The sequence below is a fragment of the Microtus oregoni genome, unplaced genomic scaffold, assembly GCF_018167655.1.
Source record: "Microtus oregoni isolate MIOR12 unplaced genomic scaffold, Mior012 000001F_ref0000356, whole genome shotgun sequence".
Lineage (NCBI taxonomy): Eukaryota > Metazoa > Chordata > Mammalia > Rodentia > Cricetidae > Microtus > Microtus oregoni.
The window spans coordinates 85,001,047-85,028,072 of NW_024543060.1; the positions used below are offsets into that span (position 1 = coordinate 85,001,047).

A 27,026-nucleotide genomic window follows, 5' to 3' on the forward strand; every position below is an offset into this window, starting at 1 on the left:
CAAGGACATTCAGTTGTAAATGAGGGACGTCTAAGAAAATCTCGAGGCAAAAGGAAAATAAACAGTAGAAATGCAAACCCACTCGCAGACTGCAGAGTCTAAATGCAGTGTGCTTCCTCATGCACCCACGAGGTCATGGCCCCAGTCACTGGACTCAGGAATCCTCTTGTTCCTTCTCTAAGTTGTATCTCCCTCACGTTCTCCTCTTCCTCGGGCTGCCTCCTGGCCGCACCAGGTATATACTCCCTAAATTTAAGTCTCATGAGCGATACGTCTGTTTTCTGTATTTCCCATTTAAGTCCCAGACTTGATTTCACTGGGGGGAAGGGGAGGTCCTGGGTCCAGCAGTGAAACCCGTAAGGGTTAAAGTGTGAAGTTCTCAGAATTAGAGAGAGTGGGTGTAGTCAAAGCCACTAACCCATCAGGGCAGAAAGGAGTGGAGCTCATGTGTGCCTGTATTCAGGTCTCCTTCAGCCTGATAAAGCCACCAGGATTGGATCACAGGGCTTTACACTGATGTCCCTAGCTAAGCCTAGTCACCCCCCCCCCCCAAAAAATCCCACCTCTAAACATCATGGCCAGATTAAATTTCTACCCTCTTCATATCTCACAATGGATTTCAACACATGGACCGTTAGGGACACAGCTCACCCCAACCTCTGCACCACAGAACACTTGGTCCCCAGGGCACCCTTCAAATGATGTCTCCCCCATCTATGCTTGGGATAAGAGGATATAAACCATGAAACGGGGATACACACGGACAGGTCAGGGTTCTGGGGCTCACAGTAAGATAGGATATCCACGTAACCCCCCTACATTCTGACCAGTGGGGTCATAACATCGATTACCCCAAAGCTTGAGTTAACATGGAACACATATTCATGGATCCTTGGGATTTGGAACTAATTTCTTTCCAAGTGTATGTCACTGAGAAAATGGCTACACAGGCAAGCCTTCTACACATATCTACTGCAACAGCATGGTCCTTGAGTCAGGAACGAAGAACTGCCTAGTTCCCCTTGCCCATCTATTTCCCGGAGCAGTAGAATGCAATGCTCTGACAGGGGCGCCGACGGAAGCTGAGCATGGCACGCGGAATCTCAGCTCAGCACAGGTGCCTTTTACCATTTGGTCCTGTGCTTCGTCAATCGATCAACACACTGCAGGAAGCAGCCCTCAAGAGCCTACTGAACAGTGTCTCTCGAGGGCTCCGGGTTCAGCCTGCTCTGGCTCACTAAGGGATATTCGGAGAAGACTCGGAGCAAACAGCTGGTTCTAGCAACTGAGGAAGATTTAAACCTGGTTCTAGTGCTGATGTCTTTGGCTCAGAAGTGCACACCCCTGGATTCAAATGGACCTACAGGATGGATAGTCAAGACATACCAGCTTGGATTTCCCTCTCCAAGATACTGGCTTGGTTGCCTGGATCTCTGGATTTTAAAAAGCCACCCAAAAGCCAGGTGTGATTGGGCATGCCTTTAATCCCAGGAAGATCAGGAGTTCCAAGTCACTCTTGGTTTTAGCATGGTAAGTCTGAGGCTAGCCTGGGCTACGTGAGTCTCGTCTTAAAGAAAGGATCAGACTGAAATGTGGAGAATACACAGACTAAATCAAAATCTTAAAGGACCAGACCCCAGGAAATAGGACCTCTCAAATAACCTTCTCCAGCGAGAGACACGCCAGAAGCACGGAGCCCTGCTGCCACCCAACGTCCCCACTGTCTATCCGGCTCAGGCTGGAACTAGGCCTGCCCTTACCCACCAGCTGTGGCAGTCAGGGAGGCCACACACAAGATCACTACTAGGGGCTACTTCCCAGAACTGGGAGCTCTACCCCAGAGAGCCCCCGCAGGGACATCTATACCAATTACTCTCCGTCATGTGTGAGCATGTTTTGTAGGTGATGGATGACAAATGGCAAAGACACCCAAGACATTACTTGGTCAGGCAGCTTTAATCAAGTTCATGGTCAGCTGAACAAGTGTGAATCCAAGAGCAATCCTGTACCATCCCGTACGCGCTGGAACTCGTCTTCACTGCAGTCACTTGTACGGTGTTGAAGGTGGGACCCATTCTTGGATCTTCTTTCTCGTGGTGGAGTAAGGAACATATTGCTCTGGAGTGCCAGTCACGTTGAACTTGTGGTTTGCCCAGATGAATTTACGGGCCGTCGGCGGTTTCTTCGTTGGAGGGTCGTCAGTCATGCAGTGGAGCCAACGGTGCCTGGAAGAGGAAAGACCCCGGTTATGGTCTACATCAAGCAGCAGCACAGCACCCAGAAACCCCACCCGGCAGGCACGCAGCCGTGCGTGCTGGCCACCGTTGTCACTAAGTCTCATCAAATTTAAGGCGCCATCCTTTTCCGGTTCCACCGTTATTTTACATATTACAAATCAAGAAAATGATGCTGTCGGATCACGACGCAGTATTGCTTATAACGAGGGTCCTGACTGTGGAGGTGACAATGTTACTCTAGAGTCGATCTTAGACAGTGGAGGAATGGGAGTTTACGGGCTCATTCTGGGTATTTAATATGCTCAGGTTACTCTGGCTCACAAAGCCTCAGGTTGAAATTCACGAGGGCTCTGCTGGAGAAAACGGTTTCTGCATAGTTTCTGCACGTGTCTTCAATTCAAGCTGGAGCCTGAACACAACAGAATCAACAACTTGTGTTAAAAATACTAATTCTTGGGACTGGGGACTTAGTGCCTAGTTCTAGTTCTCTATCCGCACGCGTGTGTGTGCGTGCGTGTGCGTGTTCATGCGTGTGTGCGTGTGCGTGTGTGTGCGTGTGTGTGTGTTGGGGCAGGGGTAGAATGATAAAAACAAGCTGGGCAAGGTGATGCAGACCTGGCGGCCCCACAGGCTGAAGTGTGAGCACTGCTTGAGCCCAGGAGTTCCTGGCCAGCCTGTGCAACGTGAGACCCTGTCTCCTATAAGCAAACTACATGCTTAAGATTCAAAGGAGATTTCTATGAAAACATGGTTATAGCAATACAAACTATGTAAGTGTCACAACGTTGCTCAAAATATACTACATTCTTCCTTTAGAATGAACTGGCCAGCCACACAAGAAAGTTAGTCAATTCTCAACAGCAAGAAGTAGTTGTTACCTTAAAAAAAAAAATAAGCCAAGTAGGGCCACCTTACTGTTTTACATTTGTCTTTATTTTCTGAAGTAGTACTTAAGAGACACAGGCTGTCATTACTGAAGGTACCGGGACTCAGATTGTACCGTAAGATCAGAGGGGTTCTGAAAAGGCACTCAGGTTAATGGAATAGGAATACAGCTTCCAGAGCTGCGGGTTCATCACAGTCGTAGAGAGATGATCAGGCACGATGAGGCCTGAGTTAGAACAACACCGTAAAACAAAATGAAACAGAACTTCCCAGTTCCTCAAGAGGTCAGGATTTAATGTGGGCAAGGTGGCTCGTAATCAGTGTTGAGGTAGAGGTAGGGAGAGGAAATTCAAGACGAGTCTGGACTACATTAGCAAGAGCCTGTCTCTAAACTAGCATACAAACAGATACATAAAACCATAGCCTGAAATTCCTAGATGTTTGGGTTTCAAAGAACATCTAACTAAATTTCAAGAGGGACAGAGAAATAGCTCAGCAGGTAAAGGTGCTTCCCGCCAAGGAACCTGAGTTCAGAACCCACGTGGGGAAGAAGAGGGCTCTGCTGACCCTGAACATCCATGGCAAGCATACTGACCACACAAGCACACACACACGATATAAATAAATGCACGTTCCAAAGGCTATTTGATGGGAGACTTTAAGACCTGGCTCAACACGGAGTAGAAAGGGAAGAGCTCAGTAAGAAGAAAAGGACTCCCAAGTTCAAGAGACAAAAAGGCAGCAAAAGCAGAAAATGTATGCGGGGAAAGATGTATGCGGGGAAAGGGAGCAGAGAGAGAAGACATCACATCGGATCACTCCAGACCCCGGAGCATGGAAGCTAGAGAAACCACTTCTGCAGGAGAAGGAGTCGCAGAGCTAGGCTGTAGCTCCAAGGGGGGAAGTGACGACTTAGCCAAAAAGATGAAGAAAAGGTTTTACGCCAACATGAAGCTGAGCACACTGCTAGCGAGGACTGGCTGCCAGCAGTAACTGATGGGCTCAGATGAGCAGCTGGCTAAAACCAGTAAAAACGCATACACATGTATATATTATATTGTAATGTATATATTACAATTCCTATTTGAATCTAACAATTGTATCATGATCAGTGAGCAATGAAGAATTAAAAAGTCTGTATAAGACAGATTGGTGTCTACCTTACAACCTCCAAAGAAAACAGGATTATTTGAGTGAATGGGACCAACAAGCCAGGACCAGTAACAAAATATGGAGACCCTTGTGGCTGCTGGTTGTGGGGCAGGCTCTGTCAATTACTAAGAAGAGGGATTAGCTGTTAAAGCAAGACTGTCCCGTCCCAAAGGCTTTATGTGAGTTTAAGGCACAGTAGAAAGAGTGGCCTTTCACTTCACTGAGTCAGCTTAAGTAATAAGAAAACTTTTTTCAGTTAATTACTTTCAAGACCGCTGAAGGTTAAAATGATATTTAAGAAACCGTAGTCTAAAGCCTGCAAATGCCTGTTTGATTACTTAAGTGATAAATTGAAGAATTTATAGAAGAAAGAAAATGCAAGGAAAAGATCATTTTTATAGTAATTTATAAAATTTTAAATCCTTGCAAAGATACATGCAAGTATCAGGAACAAGTAAACAACAATCCATCATCAGCCAGGCCTGGTAGCGCTAGAGAGGCAGAGGCAGGCGGGTCTCTTTGAGTTTGAGGCCAGCCTAAGTTACACAGTAAGCCTCTCTCTCTCTCTCTCTCTCTCTCTCTCTGACACACATGCGTGCACATGTACACACTGAAACCCAATCACATATATACAAACTATAATCATTACAATAAGCTACAAAGAAATAAGAAAATGTTTATTAAATCAAAGGAAAGAAATGGTACCTTTAGATTTCCACACCAAAGTATTTTATTTGCAAAGGGCCGGACTTATTCGAATGACTTAAAGATGCCAACATTCTAAGAGCAGTGTCTACAACACTGGTGACTGATGTTGCCTAGAGACAAAATAGAAAAGCTTGCCAGAGCCCTGAGACCACAAATAAAAACAGTGGCAAAAAGGAGGAAAGTTGCAAAGACAAAAAGAGAATTTATAATGACAAAGTATAACACTAGGGAAAATCAATACTCAAATATACTGAAGTGAATCAACATGACTGGAAACAGAGATGTGAAATCATAATTATTGCAACCCTTCCCACCCCACCTACCCAACCCAAGTTGATGTAAATTGAAAAAAATCAAATATGCTTTATAAGATGGCCACTCAAAGCTTGTTACCATAGGGACTATTAATTAAATAAAATGTGAATCAAATCTCCAACAGGTTCTCCTTCGGAATTCAATGACAGCATTCTAGAATCAGCTGGAAGTCCATCCAAGACAACTGTGGATGCTGGAAGCAGATATCAAGTGTTAGGTCACAAACAAAAGAACGTGCACAGCAGACACGAGAACGTCGAGTGCCCACAGGCTCAAGCTAACCAGAGGAAGCTGGACTGTTGCATCATCGGGAGAACAAAGATTTCTCAGCACTCTGCTAGGAAGGATTTGTTTTAAAAAGAAAACTAAGTTAGATTTCCCATTACAGATCATAAAATTCCAGAGTCACAGTGCTTAGAAACAGCAAGAGGTAACTGATCTTCTAAAACAAGAACCGTAGGAAAACTAAACATCTAAAATGTCTCAGAAAATGTACACTTTATTTGAAATGTTCACTAGAATACAACATGTGTCATTACACACTTCCAAACTGTACAGGCCATATATGTTACATTTAATACTCTTTCTCGTAGACACCTGGGCCAAACACTTATGCGCATGGAGGATGCTGATCACAGCTCTATCCATAATAGTGAGCAAATGCGAAGAACGAAGCCAAGAATAAAAGGGAATGCTTAAATTATGCATGGCACAGCCACTGGACTAACCTCTCACTATGAATTACAGTGTAGACTACTCTATCACCTGACAAAACATTTGCTACATTTTAAGCATTTGTTTGTTTGTTTGGTTGGTTGGTTTTTTTTTTTGTTTTTTTTTTTTGTGATTTTCGAGAAAGGGTTTCTCCGTAGCTTTTGGTTCCTGTCCTGGAACTAGCTCTTGTAGACCAGGCTGGCCTTGAACTCACAGAGATCCGCCTGCCTCTGCCTCCTGAGTGCTGGGATTAAAGGCGTGCACCACTACCACCCAGCTGTTTGGTCAACTTTTTAAACAATACTTAGATAGCATTTGTAAATCATGGGCGTTGTTCTCAACACTGCATTTATCCTGTAACAAGGGGAGTGGAGGTTATAGCTCCAATTTACTAACCAAGGGGATACAGTGCACAAGACTTTAAATGCTTTGTCCAAGTGGCAGAACAAGGACATTAATCATTAAAACAGGGGCTGGACAGACAGCTCAGTGGTTCAGGATACTGACTGTTATGGCTGAAGACCTGAATCCAGTTCCTAGTAACCACTGCAGGGAGCTCAGCTACCTGTAACCCAGCACAGAGTATCTGACACCCTCCCTCTTTTGGCTTCTGTAGGCACCCACATACATGGCAGACAGACAGTAGATACACACATACAGACACACACCACAAGAACAAAATTTTGGACTTGGACTTATGGTTCAGTGGTTAAGAGCACTTACTACTATTGAAGAGGACCCAGGTTTGGTTCTCAGCAACTTTAACTCCATTTGAAGGGATCTAATGCCCTCTTTGGCCTCAGCAGGCACCTGCAAACATCTGGTGCGTATAAACTCATAAAAGCACATATACACACAAAATAAATTGAATTAAAAATTTAAGCATGTTAAAGAATGGAACCCAAAGTGTATATGTACACAGAAAAGGAGATCAAAATAATATGCATCAAAATGCTAATGGTCATTGTTTCCATCTGGCGGTGTAACAGCCTGCTTGTTTCCTTCGCTGTTTTCTGTAACAAACACATATTACTTAGAAGAAATCAACTGTGTTAAAGTGAAATATCCTATATCAAACCAATTCAGGAAATGGTTTATAAATCCTACCCACGTCTTCTGTCATTATTTTGAGATTATAGATCCTATTGACTTCCAGTCTTACTTCACTTAAGGTGCCATTGAAAGCAAAATCACTTCCTCTGAAGTACACAGTGATTTAGTGGTAGACAGAGATTTCTCTCAGTCTACCTTAATGAATGTTTTTCTAAGGTCATTTCTACAAAGCAATCTTTCACTAACAGTCACACAGAAATGTTGAAAATATCTATCTAATTTCCTTCTTGTGATATACGTAGAATGTACCATGGTCATGATAACCTATGAATACAATAAAGATTTAAAAAAATTCTGGACATAGTCAACAAGAAGAGTTCTTTGTTTTAAAAGGAAAACCCCAGCTTATTCCCACAGCCCAGGTGTAGAAATTCCATTAACTTTTTTTTATATAAAATATAAGACTCCTTTGTGGATGCCTGCAACCCCAGCATGGTAACACACAGGCAAACAGGCTACCAGTCCAATGCCAGCCTTGGATGGCAGAGCAAGCTTCAGACTGGGCTACATGAAACCTTGTCTCAAAACAAAAATCAGACAGAACTGGATGTGGTTGTACACACCTGCCAATCCAGCATTCAGGGGACCAAAGTGGGAGGATGGGGAGTTTGTGGCCAGCCTGGGCTACATAGCCAGACCTTGTATTTTTAAAAATGGTAGGAGAAAAATCTAATCATTCAGTTTGTGGTTTCTTAGAACATATTTGTATTCTTGTTTTATGGTCAGAAAACAAACATTAAGAGGGACCTATTTTAAGCAAGGTGCAGTGTTGCATGCCTTTAATCCCAGCACAGGAAGGGCAGAGGCAGGTAGATCTCTATGAATTCCTGGCCAACCTGGTAGTTCCAGGCCAGCCAGAGCTACACAGTAAGATCCTGTCTCTAAAAAGGAAGGGGCAGGGGAACACTGGAGAGATAGCTGGGTAGGCACGAGCATTTCCTGCTCTTGCAGGGGACCCGGGTCCTCTTCCCAATGCCCACATGGAGGCTCCTAGCTGTAACTCCAGTGGGGAAGGATAAGGAACTTTCTGGCCTATGGGACAGAAGCACACTGACACACCTGCAGGCACGTCAGTTATACACACAAAACAAAACCAAATCTGTTTTCAAATCCTAAAGGAGTGTCATTTTTGCATTAAGGACTTAAATTGATCATTTTCTCTAAAAATAATGATTGCTTCCCAGAAAATATATCTATCTTCATCCGACAAGCACTCATCTACAAGCTGTTATGTGCTCGGAGGGTTTTAGTATGGGAATCGGGGAAATAGACAAGAAGGAGAAAATACACAATAAACGCTAAGCATTTACCTGACAATTTCATGATTTTACTTTTTTTCAAATTAGAAAAAAAAAAAAAACAGCCGGGCGGTGGTGGTGCACGCCTTTAATCCCAGCACTCGGGAGGCAGAGGCAGGTGGATCTCTGTGAGTTCGAGGCCAGCCTGATCTACAAGAGCTAGTTCCAGGACAGGAACCAAAAAGCTACGGAGAAACCCTGTCTCAAAAAATCAAAAAAAAAACCAAAAAACAAAAAAAAAACCCCACCACACCCTGAGTTAGGTAACCCAGACCCAGAAATATAAATACGGTTCTTTGCATATATATTATAGCTTCCAGGTTAGTGTTTTTAGGGGACTCCTGAGTGTGCAAACAAGTGGGTCTCTGCGTCTGTCCGTTTCTTGTTCTTTTCCTTCTGTTGGTTTGTTTTGTCCTATTCTGATGTGTTAGTTTTTGTTTTATCTTCTTACATTTTATTAATATCCTTTCTAAGCCGGTTTGTTTTCTAATGAGAGACAAAAAGGGGTGGGTCAGTATGGGAGGGGAAGTAGGGAGGAACTGGGAGTAGAGGGAGGGACACTATAATCAGGATACATTGTATGGGGGGGGGAATCTATTCTCAATAAAAGGGAAATTAAAAAAAATGCCAGGCAGAGGTACATGCCAACAGGGAAAGAATGACAGTGAGGGGGGAGCGCCTCTTCTGCACAGGACACGCGAGGCCTAGAGAAACAGCCTCCATGAAGAGCCTGGAGCAAGAGTGCCCTCACAGTTTAAGAAAAAACCAGAGTCAAAGAGACCGAACATAAGTATAAGGCAGTGTTCAGAGCTGGAAAGCACTGGGATCATACAAGCCTTGTGGACCAAGTAAGCGGATGGGAACTGTATCCTATGAGAACACAATATGCCCTACATTTCAGAAAAAGAAAGAGGGGTTGGGGTAGAGCCCAGTGATGGAGTGCTGGTCTCACATGCATATCCCCTGGTTTGAGTCTGCAAATTCAGTCAATTAAGATAACGAGCAAACCCCCAAATATAACACACACACACACACACACACACACACACACACACGTGTAACAAGAGCGAAGACGACTAGCCCTCAGACTTCATTGTGGGCTAGGCGTGTAGCTCAGTGGTACAGTACCAGCCTAGCATACATAGGCCCTAAATTCAACGCTCAGCATGGTAAACAAAAACCAGATAAAGCCCAATCACTAATCTCTCCCACGGCAACACTGGCAGTGGGCTGCACGAATGTAATCAAATCATTTGGGCTGTAGCTGCAGAAGCCAAGCAGGAGGCAACTGTGGCCTGGGCTCGAGTGACATCACTGGGCAGCAATCAGATGTTTAGTCCACGCAGGGAGAAAAGCAGGCAGCTTAGCTGGGAAAGGTGCCTGCCAGAAAGCCTGGAGGCCTGAGTGAGATCCTGGACTCTACACCAACACGGGAAGAGAGCACCAACTTCACAAAATTGTTCTCTGGGGTGGTCGTTTGAATGCAATTGACACCCCTGAGCTTGTAGGGAGTAGCACTACTGGGAGGCGTGGCTTTGTTGGAATAGGCGTGGCCTTATTGGAGGAAGTATGTCTCCTTTGATCAGATTCGTGGGATACTCAGTTCCCTTCCTATTACCTGTGGATCAAATGGAGGACTCTCAGTTCCTTCTCCAGCACCATGTCTGCCTGCATGCGCCATATCCCACCATGATAATGATGGACCCAACCTCTGACAATGTAAGACAGCCCATTAAATGTTTCCCCTAATAAGAGTTGCCATGGTCATAGTTTCTTCAGAGAAACAGAAACCCTAACTAACACATCTGACTCCCACATACACACTGCAATATGCATTTACCACGCTCCAACACATCAGCCACCCCAACACTAAAAAATACAATTTTAAAAAGTGGAGGGGAGATGCAAAAGGGCGGGTGGCCATGATAGCAATGGTGCAGGCATGGAAATAGCAGAACAGTTCATGCTAACAACGACACATTAATAATAATTTAAAAGGAGAAAGCAAGAAAAATAAATTGGCAGATGTTCGAGAAAGAGGAGTCGAGATGACCCTTAAGTTTCTGGCTTGAGTAAAAAGAATTGCTTATGTGATCAGAACAGTTGCTTGATAGGGCTGTTAGTCTCCCTATTCACTGAGCATTTGACGAATTGGGAAAAATCAAATATATTAAATTTATAGATGTAACCTAACTAAAATGCTTAAAATAATGTAATGAACTAAATTTGTAAATAGATAGAACTGTTGAGGAGGATTAAATCCTTTCCATTAGAGTTTATCAAACATTCGTCAAAGAACAAGAGAAAATGATTATTCTTTATTTTTATGCAAAAAGTATTCAATTTACTAATCTTGTTATTCTGTTTATGAGCTAAGCCTTGAGGCTTAAGAACTACAGTTTGAGATTTACAGCTGCAATAAATGGGATGTTAATTTTAAATACGAATTGCCATTGTACAAAAGCCCCCAGTTCCTGGAGCACTCAGCTGACGGGCAGAATGTTTGCTGAGATGCAGGAACCGTCTGCGTGGGGGAAGGAGGCACAAACTTGTGCATATGTCAGAACTATTAAGTGCTTATTATTTATAGCCACAACTTTCTTCTAAAGAGGATGTGACCAAGACTGTCATCTCTTCTCCCTGCTGTGGTTCTTATGGGACAGAGGCAGCAGCTACCCAGGAGGCTAAGGCAGGAAGACCACCTGAGCCCAGGAGGTCAGAACTAGGCTAGGCAACACGGCAAGACCCCACATCTCAAAAAGAACACCTGTAGCTCAACGCCTGTCCCAAGCGCTACGGTTTGCAAGTCGGGCAAGGGCCTTGAGATTGAAACACACAGAGACACGGGTAATGCCAAGAATACTCCAAGAATGTCCCTTTATTGTGTTCCATGGCAGCTTATATAGTGTCTCTTTGACTAATGGCCACGCCCTAACTCTCAGCTGCAAGCAAGCCCACCAGAAACCACTCCCCTGCCATCAGGAACTCCTGAGGGTCTCATGCTCAGAGCAGCTGCAAGCATAGGAAAACAAGTTGTTTACTCCGGCAGGCAGGGGGGTCACAGGAAATTCAGGGTCTGGGCGTCCACAGTCCCCAACAGACACCTTCCTTTGCTCCAGCAGCTGACCTGTATCAGGTGCGTGAAATGGCAAGGATGACGCATGCTCAAAACCCAAGGAATTCAGCGCTTATTTCTGGCTGCACCCCATCCCCCGGATTTCCAAGGTTTCCCTAACAGCTGCAACCTTTAATAACCAGGCTTTGCTTTGTTTTGTGTTTTTGCAGAGCTCCAGATTGAACTCAGGGCCTCATGCTCTACACTGAGCCCCGCCCATCACCACCTACATCTCCTTCCGGGCTGCCGGCCCACCTGCCTGACTACCTTTCTTCTATAATCCTCTCTCTCCCTGGGACAAGGTATCATGCAGCTCAGGCTGGCCTTCGCCTCCTGATTCTTCTTCCCCCACCGCCCTAATTCTGAAAGGACAGGCATAGACCAGCACGACCAACTTCATCCTTTCTATTTCACTCACCACTATGGTACTGACCAGTCAAGCCTAACCTAAAGAATCATGCCTGACTCTCCTCTGTCTACCTCACCTACTCCACATAATCCCCTTCCATAACCTTATTATTAAAAAAAAAAATCTAGAATACAGTCCAAGAGAAGGGAGGGGGAAGGAGGGAGGGAGGGAGATGACAGTATACAAGGAGACATAAGTGAGGGAAACGACGTGAGCTAAAAATGAACAGACGGTGCCACCAAGTGGGCACACAGCATACATGCTGCAGAGAAAAGTCTAAGCAAGCCATTAAACCACAATTTGTAGTAAATTCAGGGCTCCTATACATCAAGTCACAACAGTACATCTACTCTACTGATGTGAGAATAATTTTATTCTATATGCATGAAATCATCCAAACATTCTAATTCTCCAACTCAGTAACATTTTAACTCTGTCAAGTTTTATGTCTGATTTACTCATTATTTACTTGTTTTTTTATATCTGTGAGTCCATGCACAGGCTAACTACCATACCCAATGAAAATGAACTTTTGTGAATTACCATCTAGACAGGGATAGTTAATTTAAAGATAAAACTGGGGACAATAAAAGTTATATAAATATGTATTATTTACTTAACTAAATACTTGGAGGTTATTCCATACGAGCAATGGAACTAATAGAAATTCCTGGAGAAATTAAAATCTTACTGCTGATCCCATCAGGGAAAAAAAGGTTGACAGGAAAATGAAAACCCTGAGTTGTAGAACATTATTATTCTGCCTGACTGTATTCACTAAGTGGCTATGAGCTCCCGGAGGGCATATATATTGCACTTCTCAATAAACGCATCCCAGTCCTTGACATGTAGCGAGGCCCTCAATTAATATTTGTTGCATGTAAATAGAGCGCTATGCTCTATTACAGACAGTACTGTGTTCTTCCTTCAAGACCCACCAGCCCCAGTGCTCTTCCAACATCTATACCACACACACACACCCTCTGCTTATCCACAGAGGGACCCGGTGGCTGTACCGGCTACTGGCAGACTGACAGAAGCAGGCCAAGGCGAGAGCCATAGAGTGAACTCGCTTCCCCGCAAGACTGGGGAAGAATAAGCGAAGCTGACAGGATGACTAAGGATTTCTGATTCGAACAAAATTCACCAAGGCCTTGGAAGAAGATCTGTCCCCAGGTGAGACTATGCAGCTGCTGAACAAGCTGCAAGACTATCAAAGGCCTCCCTGGCACCTGAGGACTCAGCAGAAGACGCATCGCGGCCTGCCAGCTGGGCAACATTTGATGTTCCTCTCCCTGAGAGCTCACGGTCACTGAAGCAGGAGACAGCTCAGCCAGCCGTCCAGGAGCTGTGTGCTCTCACCCTCTAGATGACACAGCACATGGTCTCCTGAGAGGAGAGGCGCATCGGCAGGTGTAGGAGCTGGCCTGTGATTAAAAGCTTCAAGCTCCCCACCAGTCAACCTCTCCGCAGACAGAGGCACAGCGTCAGAATTCCTGTTCCTCCGGGAGCTTGCCAGTCCCATGCACACCAGCCCTGAGGCACGTCCAAACACGCCTAATGAACAGGCTGTGTGACTCCTTGCAAGCCGTAAGCAATTTACCAATCCGAGCTCAATTTCTAGCAAGACAGTCGGTCTGTTCTTCCCTGGTCTCCAGAGCAGCAAGCGAGGCATGCCACTGAAGGCCATATTCTTTTAAATTACACAGTACATTGGCTAAAATCACAGCAAACCCCCGTCTCCAGCACCAGTTTCTATCCTGACTTCCAATGAGTGGTTTCAACTGACTACTCTTCTGCCCCAGCTGCGCCTACAAAGAAAACTTCTGACTCCCAAGCCTGCTTCCCCATCCCATTCCGCTTTCCCTACTTTGGTAACTCTACCACCAGTGCCCAGATCAAAGACACGGAAACAAAAGACACAACAACAAGGACAAGTAATCTGAACTTAAAGATGAGCAAACGATCTGAACAGGCTTTGTACTATTACTGGTATTTAAGACAAAGTCTTGTTACGTAGTACAGGCTGGCCCCAAACTTTCTCTGCTTCTCTCCCCATCTATGGAGAGCCAGAACTTCAAGTTATCTGTCACCAGGCCCGGCTCCTCAATGAGCATTTCTTTTTCCTATTCATTTCAAAGTTGTACATAGATCTTACTTTCGCTTCCTGTAGCTGTGATCCCGGCCTCTCGAGAGGGCCACCAACAATCTCCTTTTCTGGACTCACCCCCTGTGCAACACCCATTTTTAGAGTGGGGACTAACTGGCTCACTCCTAACAAGCAGAATGTCACTTCTAGGATTAGGTTTGGAAAGCCTGGCTTCCACCTGGAGAGGACTCTTTAGCTTTCTCTCCAGTTTTTGGCTCCAGGGAAGCCAGCTGTCAAGTTTGAAGTATCTCTGTGCAAAAGGACCCCTGTGCGTGCAGCAGTGTGGCCTTCAGAGTAAAGATGTGACCACAGCTCTGGACGGCGTCTCCACTGTAGCTCTGTGAAGGCCCGGAGCAGAGGCGCTCAGAGGAAACACCCAATTGCTAACAAAGAGAGTGCGGGCCAATGTTTGTCATGCCAGGCTGTCTGGTAACTGGTGCCCCAGTGACTCCCACCCTAAACTGCAGCTTGTGTCACCTGCACGCTAGTCTAGGAGCTACCACCTCCTACCAGACAACTAGCTGTACCGCAGCTTCCTGAGGGATTAGCCTAATGCCTGAACCTCTTTCTTGAAACTACATAGCAACAAGAATACAAACGCCATGAAGTGGGGCCAAGCTGGGGCGGGAGGAAACTATGCCCAGTTATTATAGATATGTATGAAAATGTCATAATGAAACTCACTATTTTGTGTGTTAACCCAGCAAGGTGAGTGTCTAAGAGGGGTGCCCTTAGGAGCAGCCATGTGTGGGTGCTGGAGGCAAAGTGGGGTCAGGAGGAAGTTCACAGTGGGAGGTGGCAGTCTAATGAGGGGACCAGGATGGAAGCACTGACTTAGGTACAGCTAAAGAATTATCGAGTAAGCACAACAAGCGATATAGACTGGGGGAGATGGGAACAGAACGCGCGGTTGGCGGGGCTATAAAACCACTAGGGGGATGTCGTGGACAGCGTGTGTTCAGCAGCACATGAAGGGACAGTATCACAAGAAGCCTTCTGGTTGATTGTACATAGAAAAATTACATGATGCCGGCATCTAGTAAGTATGCAGCAGTATGTCCCCAAACTACACAGACCCTAATTTGTAATACTTAATTGCTGGAAGTTGCTAGCCATCATCCCGAATCATTTTCATCTTGAAGTCTTGTCTCTCCTGTAGGCCCTCTGTCACCGAGCTACACCCCTAGCCTGGCACTTTCTCTTCCCTTTCTTTGTGTGTCTGTGTGTCAGGGACATTAACATGTATGTTAGTGCATGCTCTATAGGGCAGTATATGTGGAGACTGCAAGTTGACACAATGTGTCTTCCTTTACTCACTACTTTGAGAGAGGCTTTCCTGAACCTGGGGCTTGCTGGCTGGACAGACTGGTCAGCAAGTGTCTGGGGTCTTCTCACCTTTGCCTCCTGGCTACATGTGAGTGGGCTACGTGTGAGCTGGGGATCCAAACTCAGGTCCTCACGCTTGTGCAAGAAGCACTTTATCCACCGATCCACCAAGTCATCCCTCTAAGCTCCCTGCATCTTTTTTAAAAAGATTTATTTATTTATTTATTTATTATGTATTCAATATTCTGTCTGTTGTATGCCTGCAGGCCAGAAGAGGGCACCAGACCCCATTACAGATGGCTGTGAGCCACCATGTGGTTGCTGGGAATTGAACTCAGGACCTTTGGAAGAGCAGGCAATGCTCTTAACCTCTGAGCCATCTCTCCAGCCCCCTGCATCCTCTTAAAAGAACACTTAAAGCTGGGTGGTGGTGGCGCACGCCTTTAATCCCAGCATTTGGGAGGCAGAGGTAGGTGGATCTCTGTGAGTTCGAGGCCAGCCTGGTCTACAAAATGAGTTCCAGGGCAGGCTCCCAAGCTACAGAGAGAAACCCTGTCTCAAAAAAACAAAAACAAACAAAAGAACACTTAAACACAACACCAAAGTTGGCCGCATCAGTTGAGTCTTCCGTAAGGAATTCGCATGCGTATCTGATGCCCTTTGATGCCATTTTACCCACAGAAGATTCTCTTGCACTTATCCCTCTGTAACCACGCTACTGTTTTACCAACTATGTTCATGTAATACCCTAAATCCTTTGCTATTATCTCGACAATGTTCATAGCACCTTTACCGGGAAACACTATCTCAAAAGGTCTCTTTCCTTCCCGGCCCGTAAGCATCTCTATTCCAGTAACATCTTGGCATCTCGGCTCTACTTCTAATTCTAGTTCCCTTGCTTGTTCTCTTGTATCTTTTGTTTTCGCACCCTCTAAAGCCTGAACTCCTCAGAGCCATTCATGAGGGCTGGAGCCAGCTCTTTCGTATACTGCTATTTTTACATCCTCCATGAGTATGTTCTTAATATTCTCCAGAATGGTGACTACCTTCTAGGCTTTCAATGAACTACTCACATCCATCAGAGGAATCGTGTCTGTAGTAGCGATAATCACTGCATGTATTTTGTAAATAATGTTTTGAAAGTCAGAATTACTCTTTGATGCAGGGGTTGCAGAAGGGGTGTGTGTTAGCAGAACTGTAAGCATTCATTTCCTTATCCATCTCCCTTGGAGCCCTCAGGAAGTGTTGTCAGTGAGAGCGATGCTGAGCAGCAGTTCTCCACAGAGACATCAGTCAATCGGGCTGTGAGCAGAAATGCTGCTGTCTAGGCTTTGCCATCCCATTCACAGACCACAGGGTTTGCTCACTGCCTCAGAGCACGGGTTTCTGGAAAAGCAAACATCACTGGCTTTGACCTGAAGCCTCTGCTGCATGGGGCTTAAAGAGGAGAGTAACCGGTCGAGCCAGGCACTGATGTCTCAACTCAAGTCTAGCTATGAAATTCAACTCTAGTGCAGAGGAGTTGTTTCATCTGCATTGAAGCTGTCATTTAGCATAGCCACCTTCATCAGTGATCTCAGCTGCATCTTCTGGATAACTTGCTGCAGCTTCTACACAGGACCCTGCTGCTACACACTTGACTGTGACGTCACAGAAATGCTTTCTTTCCTTAAACTTCATAAGGCTCGCCCGCTAGCTTCAAACATTTCCCCGTGGCTTCCTCATCTCTCTCAGCCTTTACAGAAGGGGTGAAGAGCCACGATCTTGCTCTGGATCAGGCTCTGTCTTAAGGGAATGCCGTGGCTAATCTGATCTAATATCGAGAACCATCAAATCTTTCTTTAGCAAGAAGTCAGTTCTGCTCTCCTAACGTTCACCTTTGCTGTGTAGCCCTTTCAATCAAGACCCTTTCCTGTGAGTTCCCAGCTTAGATACCTGGGAGAAGCCTAGCTCTCAGCACATATCAGGAATATCCTTCTTCATTACACTCACGACCAACTTTGCAGAATGACGTTCAATGGCTTTTCAACCACTACACTGTCTTGTAATCCTCAGATCCCATTCAACTTTCGTCATCTAGCAAAACCATTACAGCAAAAAGAGCAGAGCTCATGGCTCTTCAGTTTCCTTCTGACTGGACTGGATGCCACGACCCTGACAGGGCATCAGGCTGGATGGCACGCCCTAACCCATCTCCTGCAGAGAAGTCAGTGTTCACAAAGTGGAGACAGAAGCCATGAAGTGAAAGGGAAGCCCCTGGAACCGGAAAGCAAGGGCACACTCTAAGAAGGATGGGGTCATTTCAAAAGCATCCAAAAGGCATGCATCCCAGTAATCAAATTGGGCCCAATTTAATTAATAAAAGAACTAATTAGAGAAATTGATTATAGTCCACTGACTCAAATAGGTATTGATACTAGCATAAATAGATTAAAAATATGAATGGGATATGAAACTCCAACATATTGCCTTACAAGATGCTAATTAACTACAAAAGGAAAACGAGTCATTTCTTTTTTAGGAAAACCTAGCAGACATCTTAATGAACTGACAGAAGATATAATTACCACTGGGACAAATCCAGACTGGAGGCTACTTGGCAAAGCGCAACAAGAAAGGCATGGCTTTATTTCTGCGACACCCTGTCCACATGCAGGACACGTGAGGAAACCGTCACCTTCCAACAGCTCTCATGCGTGTCCCTTTTCCCACTGTAACAAACTCTTATTGACTGCCTGGTTTAGTGCTGCTGTGGGTCGAGCACATGCTGGCACATCCTGGGCACGTGTCCTGAGCTCTATCTCCAGCCTGCAAACCAAACAGTATTTGTGCTATCCTGTAGCTCATCTCCCCCTCACTTGCATGCTACAGTCAAACTAGCCATGCTGCTGTTCTTATAACACACCGAGGAGTGCACGTGACACACCAAGGATTGTGTGCAACACACCAAGAGTGTGTGTGACACGCCAGAGCTCCCAATGCTAGGCTTCTAGGGAAGATTCTTCCTGGAACTCCCTCCCCTCCTAAGTTGCCCATATGTCACTTCCTCAGAGATTTCCCTGTCCCCTGTATTAAAATAACCTCCTAAGCAGGACACAGTGGTCTATGCTGTTAACCCCAGCTACCAACACCAGAAGTCGGGGCAGGATCATGAGTTTGAGGCCAACATAGGCTATAGAGCAAGACTCTGTCTCAAAAAAACAACAACAACACACACACAGACACACACACACCCTGGATTCCCCCATTGTGCTCTACCTCCATCACATAAATCCCAGCTTCATTTTATCTTCTTTGCTTTCATGGTTACTTCGAATACACCCAGAAAAAGACACAAGTTTTTCTGCCATAAGAACATACACGTGTTTTATCCAATGATCCGTTTGTAGTATCTGCTTTAGTTTAGAAGCACTGTGTACTCAATAAAGCTGAGTGCACAGCGATGATTAAGTTGCATCTGTTACTCATACCACACATGCATAATGCTACCTGGTTCTCTACTTAAAGATAAACTCACCTTCAATTTTATTTTGTTTTATTAGGCAGGATTATACTGTACTCCAGTCTGGTCTTGAATTCATGGCCATCCTGCCTCAGCCTCTGGAGCGCCAAGATCACAGGCAGAAACTATGACATCAGGGTCACCTTCAGACTTACGGCTGGGAGGAAGGGAGAACTCCACAGCATGCCACAGCTAGCAGACTGAGGTCAGCCTAAGAACAAACAGAGCTCAGCCTGCCTCCACCACTTCTCCCCCATACAGAGAGGAGGCATCAAAGTCTACCCTTGGGAGACCCCTTTCAGAGAGAAACCCAGCTCCCTCTCCTCTGTCGCCCTCAGGCAGCTGGCAGAGTGCTCCTGTCTTCTCCAGCTCTGCCTTCTCATCCGTGTGATCTATACATGATCGTATATAAAAGGACTCGCTCGCTCGGCTCAACAGGACTTTGATCTCGCCAAACTTTTAATTCTAGTTTGAAATGGGCTTCATTCCACATAATTTAAACCAGCACCCCCTATTTCCCGGCTCCCAAGATGCTGACGCCAAGCACAGAAGCTAGTATCTAAAGGGGACAGATGTCAAGTCTGAACACAACGGCACACACGTCTTTCATGGCCACGCAGCACGAACTCCAGCTACAGACAATCAGTCTCACAAAAGCAAGGTGGCCCCTCAGCTCACAAGCCGTGTGCTTGACCTTGAGGCTGTGTGGGTTGAGTTCTTTAACACAGAGAACTGCTTTAGTTAGGGGCAGCATCTCTAGACCCGGGCAGCTCCCCGGACTGTAACAGAGCCACAGCCTCGTCCCCTTAAAACACCAACACTAAGCCTAAAGGTGCCCCCTCTGAGCGGCTGTTGTTTCACCTCTCACACTCAGTGACTTCCTGCAAGGGCACCAGAGCTCCCAATGAGTTCGAGTACTGGCCCAAGTGAAAACCTCCTTGTGTGAGAGAGGACTTGGGAGACTGTTTTCCTTGCCAAACAGCATTCTGGAAAAAGGCTTGCCCAATCAAGTAGCCCATTTGACTCTAATAAAAGGTTGACTATATGAATAAAAGGGTGACACCTATCTGTTATCTTAGTACTCGGGAAGCTCAGCCAGGAGGATCACCATGAACTCCAGACCAGCCTAGGCTACAGAATGAAGCCCTGACCCCACCCCCAACTTATATGTAAATAAACAAATGACTCATTGTCTTAGTTGTATTAGCCACATTTTAGAGTGCTTGGGACCAGATGTGCCTTCTGGGCTAGACTGTGCAGACACAGACTTCCATCACCATGGAACATTCTATTGGGCATACTTAAACTGCTACAAAAAAATAATGTTAGAAAAACAAGAACTCTCCTAATGAAAACACAAATACACTCATTATCTGGAAAGCCTTGGTGTGTCTCTCACCTACCAGCCCCAGGGAGAGCTGAGTAGGCTGCCACCCTCTTGGAGGAGTCTGTGTTTCCAGCTCATGGCAATCCCCAGTTCCTTCTGTCTTACGCTTGCATTTCACCTACACTGTAACATCCCAGGCCTGGTTTCCAAGAGTCTTTAGAATTGAAGAGTGTACTGTGCGCTTACCCCAGTTCCTTTTCAATAGACCCGCAAGTCATGTCAGTGACCAGGTTCAACTAGAATCATATGTCGCAGCCAACCTAATGCATTAACTTCTGGGGTTACGTTTACTGCTGTTTGCTTTGTAGTAGCAGGAGATGAAAGCAAGGCCTGGTGCTGGGTGAGCGCTTCAGTGAGCCATCGCCACAGCCCTCTTGTGCAGGTGGCGCTGTCCTTCCACCTCAGCCTTCTACGTAGACAGGATACCAAGCTTGCCCCATTAGATCAGCAATTTCTAGCTGTGTCTTTGTTGTTTGAATTTTCTTAAATGAAAATTTCTAAACCAACTGGGAAGGATTTTCAGAGTTTGTTATTTCAAGAATCAAAAACAAAATTTTAAATATTAGTACTTTGCTCTGAAATATTTTGTATAAATTTGCATACATATTATGAAACCATAGGTTTTAGAGACTTAAGGAATTTTAGGGCTCTTGTTATATAGATGAGGAAATCACGCCCTAAAGAAGCTGAGGGACATGGCTGAATTCAAACTGCTGGAGAAGTCCAGGGCCAGGTTTCTCTGTGCCGTTCCCTTCGCTCGCATAGGTGACACTGTGTGTGTGTCTTCCCAGATGACCACACCATTATATATTACATACATATAATGTCATTTTAACACACCTTCAAGGAAAGACACTCAATGCCGTCTGCCGAACTGGGGCAGCACTTTCTGTCTCAATGCAAGGAAGACGGACGTAATAATGACTGTTTCGAAGGCCTGGTCTAACACTCACTGGAAGAACATGAAGAGGTTCCAACCACAGCCTCAGCGAGGCTCCCAGCATTCATCAATGCTGACAGCCAGCATTAACTACCTGCCAGCTGCGAAGTGAACACACCTTCAGATGAGCCTGGAACTCCGAGGTCCCGGACATCCCAGAGCAGAGACCAGACATCTTATGATGGCCTAGAGCCCCTCAGTCACAGAAGTTATGGAAAAACAAGTGATCGCTGCTTTTAACCACTTACGCTGAGGAGTAACTTGTGTAACACTGTGTTCCAGGGACACACTCTCATCACTAGCAAATGCTTACAAGTAACTAGGCGACAGGGCCTTCTATTTAGCACAACGGCTTAGCTTACCATTCGGGAGGCACCATGCTTCCATCCATGTCCCAGAACGTGTTTTTGCCGTGCATTTCAGTAGTGTAGATGACCCATCGGTGGCGGCCTGCGCGGGAGAAGATCATTTCTTAGGCATCTGCACATAACCAAGAAGACGGTACCACTGTGTTCTAACCCAACGGCGGCAGTGCTCGGGGGACCCGCATGCCTCATCACAGAACAGGGATTAAGCTGGGGGAGGGGGCTCACAACCTTTTCTGGGTGGGTAGAGAATCCTTGTTTCTCCCCAACTCCCCGACACAGAAATGAGCTGAGGCACGTATGGTCCTGCCTGCCCCAGATATTCCCAGAAAAGAGAATTCTTCAGGGGTCAGAGCCAAAATGTATTCACAACACTACATGTTAATTTAGGATTCTAAATAATTTAAAACCAAAAAAAAAAAAAAGAAAAGAAAAAGAAAAAAAAAAACCATGTGATGCTTTTTTTTTTTTTCCATGTGATGCTTTGGAGCAGTGTGAAACTTGTATGATAGGAGAGTATCATAAATGATGGTTAGGCACGAGGACAGGTCATGTCTTCAAAACAGCATGGCTGTGCTATTTTATTTAACAAATATCTACTGCTTCTAAAACTGTTTCCAGGGCTAGGGAGAAAACTGGTCAGTGACGTGCTTACCTTGTAAGTACAAGGACCTGAGTCTGATCCCCAGAACTCACATAAATTAATTAAATAAATAAACAAATGCTGGGCACGGTGGTAGGTACATATAATGCCAACTCAGTCAGAGATAGGTGGACCCCGAGGGCAAACTGACTGGCCAGCCTAGACTACTTAGGGAGTTCCAGGCCAATGAAAGGAAAAAAAAGGTGAAGACAAATGGTGCCTGAGGAATGATACTCAAGGTTGGCCTACACACACACACACACACACACACACACACACACACACCCCAAAACCGCTCTCAGTTTCCTTTAGGTCCATTGGCAGAACAGCTGAATTCAAGACCAGACTGTCGGGCACACAAAACACATTACAAAGAAAGAGAAGAACTGTAATCCAAGCAGGCAGGGGACTGTCAAGGCTGATGGAATGGCCCCACGGCAAAGGTTTGATAAATTAGGCCTTGGGAATAGATTTATACTAGGACAGGGCTGACCCTTAGCAATTTCAAATAAGACATCCATTTTTAAAATGTTGAAAGTCAGGGGTGGAGAAATGGTTCGGAAGTTAGGAGCACTTGCTGCTCTTACAGAGGACTTTGGTTCAGTTTCCAGTCACCCACACAATGGCTCACAGTCATTTGTAACTCCAGTTCCAGGGTATCTGATATCTTCTTCTGGCTTCCATAGACACCACGCACGCTTGTGGTACAGACAAACATGCAGGCAAGCACATTCATACCCATTAAATCTAAAAAAAAAAAAAAAAATTATTTTGATCTTGAAAGTCCATGTACACACTTAGCAATCACTTCCAGGAATTTGTTTTTTTTTACTATTTATTTAAAGAATTATTTATTTCTATTTTATGTATATGGGTGCCTTGTCTGCATGTATATATGTATACGACATGTGTGTGTGGTACCCATGGAGTTCAGAAGTGGGCATCAGATTCCCCTGGAACTAGTTATAGACAGCTGTGAGCTACCAGGTGGATACTGTGGATTGAAGCCAAGCCCTCTGCAAGAGCAGCAAGTATTGTTAATTACAGAGCTATCTATCTACCCCCCACCATTAATCCCAGCACTCTGGAGGCAGAGGCAGGCAGATCTCTGTAAGTTTGAGGCCGGCCTGGTTTACAAGAGCTAATTCTAGGACAGGACAGGCTCCAAAGCTACAGAGAAACCCTGTCTTGAAAAACAAAACAAAACAAAAAACCTAAATAAACAAAAAAAGTCTTTAAAATATACATAAGTTAAAGTATTAAAAGAGAAGGAAAAGTACACGGTCAGCGAGATGGCAGTGGGCAAAGGGGCTTGCAGCCAAGTGTGAGGACCTGAGTTCAATCACCGCGTCCTACACTGTGGAAGGAGAGAACGAACTCCCTCAAGTTGTCCTCTGACCTTCATATGTGCACCATGGGACTCACACACCCACACGTAAGGAAGATAAACCAAGAAATGTAATTAAACTAATTAAACTAGGAGAAGAGAAATAGAGTAATCTTACGGCAGAAGGCACTTTCCACTTTGTTCTTCCTTGTTACCCCTGTACTTAGCAGCTAAACCCAGGGCCTTGGGCACACCAGGAAAGGACTCTATCACTGAACTATTTAAAATTCTCAGCTCAATCCTCGCTCTGCTCTAGACACTAAAATGTAATGTTTACAACAGTACATATCACATTAAATGATCAGCAAAAATGAAGATACTTCTATTTTAGTGTGAGAGCAGAAGAAAAGCCAGTTTGATTCCTAACAACACAGGACTGAGTGGAAAGAAAACCCCTTGGGGCTCTCTGGCCATTTCTGTTATAGGATTAAGTCTCTTTGGCAAAGACATTTCCTTGAACACTGGCTGCATCATCTATAAAAACCAGTTTTTAGGCAATTTCTTTTGGTTTTTGCCTTCTTTCATTCATTTGTTTATTTATGCGTTGGTTTGTTTTTGAAATATGGTCTCACTCAGGCTGTCCGGGCTAGCCTCCAACATTTGGCAATTCTCTCACCACTGCCTCCAGAGTGCTGGGATCATGGAAGCCACAATGCCCAGCTCAGATTATTTCTTAACGTCTAACCCAAGTCTAAAGTTCTGTGGTTTGCATTTAGAGGGTTATGGCTATAGAATAAGATGCTAACCTCTGGGGTACCAACTTTGCAGCCGTGTGAACTGTAATAGCCAGCTGATGTCTTGGTTTCTTCACCTGAAAGATGTGGCACATGGTTGTCTAAAGAGCCTACTTCAGGAATAACTCAGGTCATCAGGCTTGGTGGCAGGTGTCCAAACAGCCCGAGCCATCTGGTTGATTCATCTTTTAGATCTTCTGTCGAATTTTACACTTCTTTCCAAGTACTTTGCATAAGCTCATGCATGATATGGAAAACAGACTCAACATCCCAACCCCGATCCAATTATTCATAGAGAAAACACTGCACTCACCAAAAAACTGCTTGTTGTCCTCGTAGTATTTGTTTCCATATTTGTCTTCTCCCACCAAAGTACCAACCCGTATGTCATTTGCCCTGTAAGTATATGGGGAAAAGGCATCTCAGAATGGTTCACTGTTCAAGACATGAACAGAAACTGGGTGGTGGCAGCGCACACCTTTAATTTCAGCATTTGGGAGGCAGAGACAGGCAAATCTCTGTGAGTTCGAGGCCAGCCTGGTCTACAGAGTGAGTTCCAGGACAGCTGGGCTGTTTCACAGAGAAACGCTGTCTCAAAAAAAAAAAAAAAGAGAAGACTACCATCTACTGCTGCATCAGCTACAAGAATGAGGAGATTATGGGGACAGAGTTAGTTAAACACCTCTAGCCTTCAGCAGAAGGTTCTTGCCACTCAACGTTCGAGAATCAACTTTCCTGCTAAGAACTCTGGCATCTTCTGTGTTGTCCCAGTAGCATGTAGACAGGTGGAAAACATTAACCAACACCACTGTGTGCTTAAATTATATCGAAAACACGACCTTCAAGCCACAGTGCATACATCTACCTTCCCTGCACCCAGAGACACCAGTTAGCAAACTATTCTGCGAGTCAAAGAATGTTATCTTCGTATTCTGAACGCCTCCTGGATTTTCCAATCCACTACAGGCCTCCAAATGGTTCCCCGCAGTTACTGCTGTTTGCAGGACTATCAGGGACTGACCTGGAGGATAAGGATCGACTCCTTTAACTTTTTACTGTTCGCCAGCGCCGCGGGAAACTTTCCCAAGGTCACCGAGGGCTCGTCTGGTAAATTTACACCCCTGGTCTCGGGACCGGTGCAGCCCAGCGGCCCTAGCCCTTGTGGCACAGCGCCATCGCTCGGGACGGAGCCAGAGCCGGAGCCTTCCCAGGTGACAGCCCGGACACTGAGCCTGTCGTCCTTGACAGAGCCTGTCGCGTCGGTCCTCCAAGGCGATGGAACCCGGGTCCCTTTCCAGGAAAGCAGCCGGAGCCGTCCCCAGAGACCTGGGAGTCGAGCTCTGGCCTCCTACCTGAAGAAAATCCTCAGTAAACCCCGCAGTCCGCCGTGACCGGTGACCTGCTGCAGCCCGCGCCTCAGGACCCCCACCAGCTCCATTTTAACCTGCTGCAATGGCCCGCCCCTCGGTGCTCCCTGCAAAACTCGCCGGGCGGAAGCGATCGTTTCTGCACAAGGAACCGCGGGCTGGAGGTTCCCGAGCCAGAGGAGGCCGGGGAGCTCAGTGCGCACGCGCGGGTGGGCATTCTGGAGTCCGCTGCAGGCGAAGGTTGGCGTCCTCGTGAAGGTGAAGTAAGTTTAAATGTTTTCACAGGCTGTACCCAGAAAGCGACCCTGTGGGGACGGTACACCAAACAAACTTGCCTCAGATGGGAGTTTCTCCTGTACGAACTTCAGTGTCTTCCTCTAGAAAACGATGGAACCCATTCCATAAATTCCTTACAGCGCTAGAAACCAAGGAATGCATTCCTGACCCCACACTGGTATCGCACCTTCCCTACCGAGTGCACTTGAGTTTGAATACACACGTTGGTGGTGTGTCAGTAGCGAGTGAGGAGGGAATGGAAAGTTTAAGATTAAAATACCTGAACAATTAGCTACTTTAGTTAGTTACTAGGTTAGTATTCGAAATGTAAGCTTTGTACAGAAACTGGAAGGGCACTCCATAGGCTCCGTCACATAGTTGATGCTTTACAAAATAATACAATAAATAATACTGGCAAAACCCATAACCGTAATGACCAAATGGGGGAGGGAGAGAGAAGATTCAGATTAATAAAACTAAAAACTAAAAATGGGGTGTTGCAACAGATTTCAATGAAATCTATAGGATTATTACAGATTACTACAAAAACTTTTTTTAAAAAAATGCTGGAAAGTACAGGAAATGGACAAATTCTTAGACACATATGACCTACCAAAATTAATAAGAACATATAAGCAGTATTTTAAGCATATCCATAGCAATTATGACACCAAAGGCATAACACAAAGTCTCTTTACAAATAAAAGCCCAGAACCAGATGAATTCACAGTTGAATTCTACCAACCCTTAAAAGTAAAAGAGCTAGACCAACGCTTCTCCAAGTGTTTTATAAAGCATAAGAGAAAGAACGCTATCAAACTCATTCAAGGAAGTCAGCATTATCCCAGTACCAAAGCTGAATAAGGCCACTCCACAAAACCTCATAGAAACAAGAATTCCCAACAGAAGCCTTGCAGGCTGAATTCAAGAACACACTGAGACTACACACCATGACTAAGCTGGTTGGCTGGAAGTATGGCCTTAAGGATAGAAATCACAAGATT

At 45.3% G+C, this 27,026-nt stretch overlaps 1 protein-coding gene across 1 annotated transcript; it reads right to left on the bottom strand.

Moving 5' to 3' along the window:
- Positions 1-1,940: 1,940 nt before the first annotated feature.
- Ndufa12 (NADH:ubiquinone oxidoreductase subunit A12) lies at positions 1,941-25,886 on the bottom strand. The gene is made up of 4 exons (XM_041671527.1): positions 25,732-25,886; positions 24,693-24,775; positions 21,613-21,700; positions 1,941-2,225 (listed from the first exon to the last, which is right to left on the bottom strand). The coding sequence occupies exons 1-4, from the start codon at positions 25,815-25,817 to the stop codon at positions 2,045-2,047; spliced, it is 438 nt and encodes a 145-aa protein (XP_041527461.1). The 5' UTR covers positions 25,818-25,886; the 3' UTR covers positions 1,941-2,044.
- Positions 25,887-27,026: the final 1,140 nt, after the last annotated feature.

Coding starts and splice junctions, on each gene's coding strand:
- Ndufa12 (XM_041671527.1), bottom strand. CDS start 25,817: ATGGAGCTGGTGGGGGTCCTGAGGCGCGGGCTGCAGCAGGTCACCGGT. Junction 21,701..24,692: donor GGACAACAAGCAGTTTTTTG/GTGAGTGCAGTG, acceptor TCTCCCGCGCAG/GCCGCCACCGATGGGTCATC. Junction 2,226..21,612: donor AGCATGGTGCCTCCCGAATG/GTAAGCTAAGCC, acceptor TTCCTCTTCCAG/GCACCGTTGGCTCCACTGCA.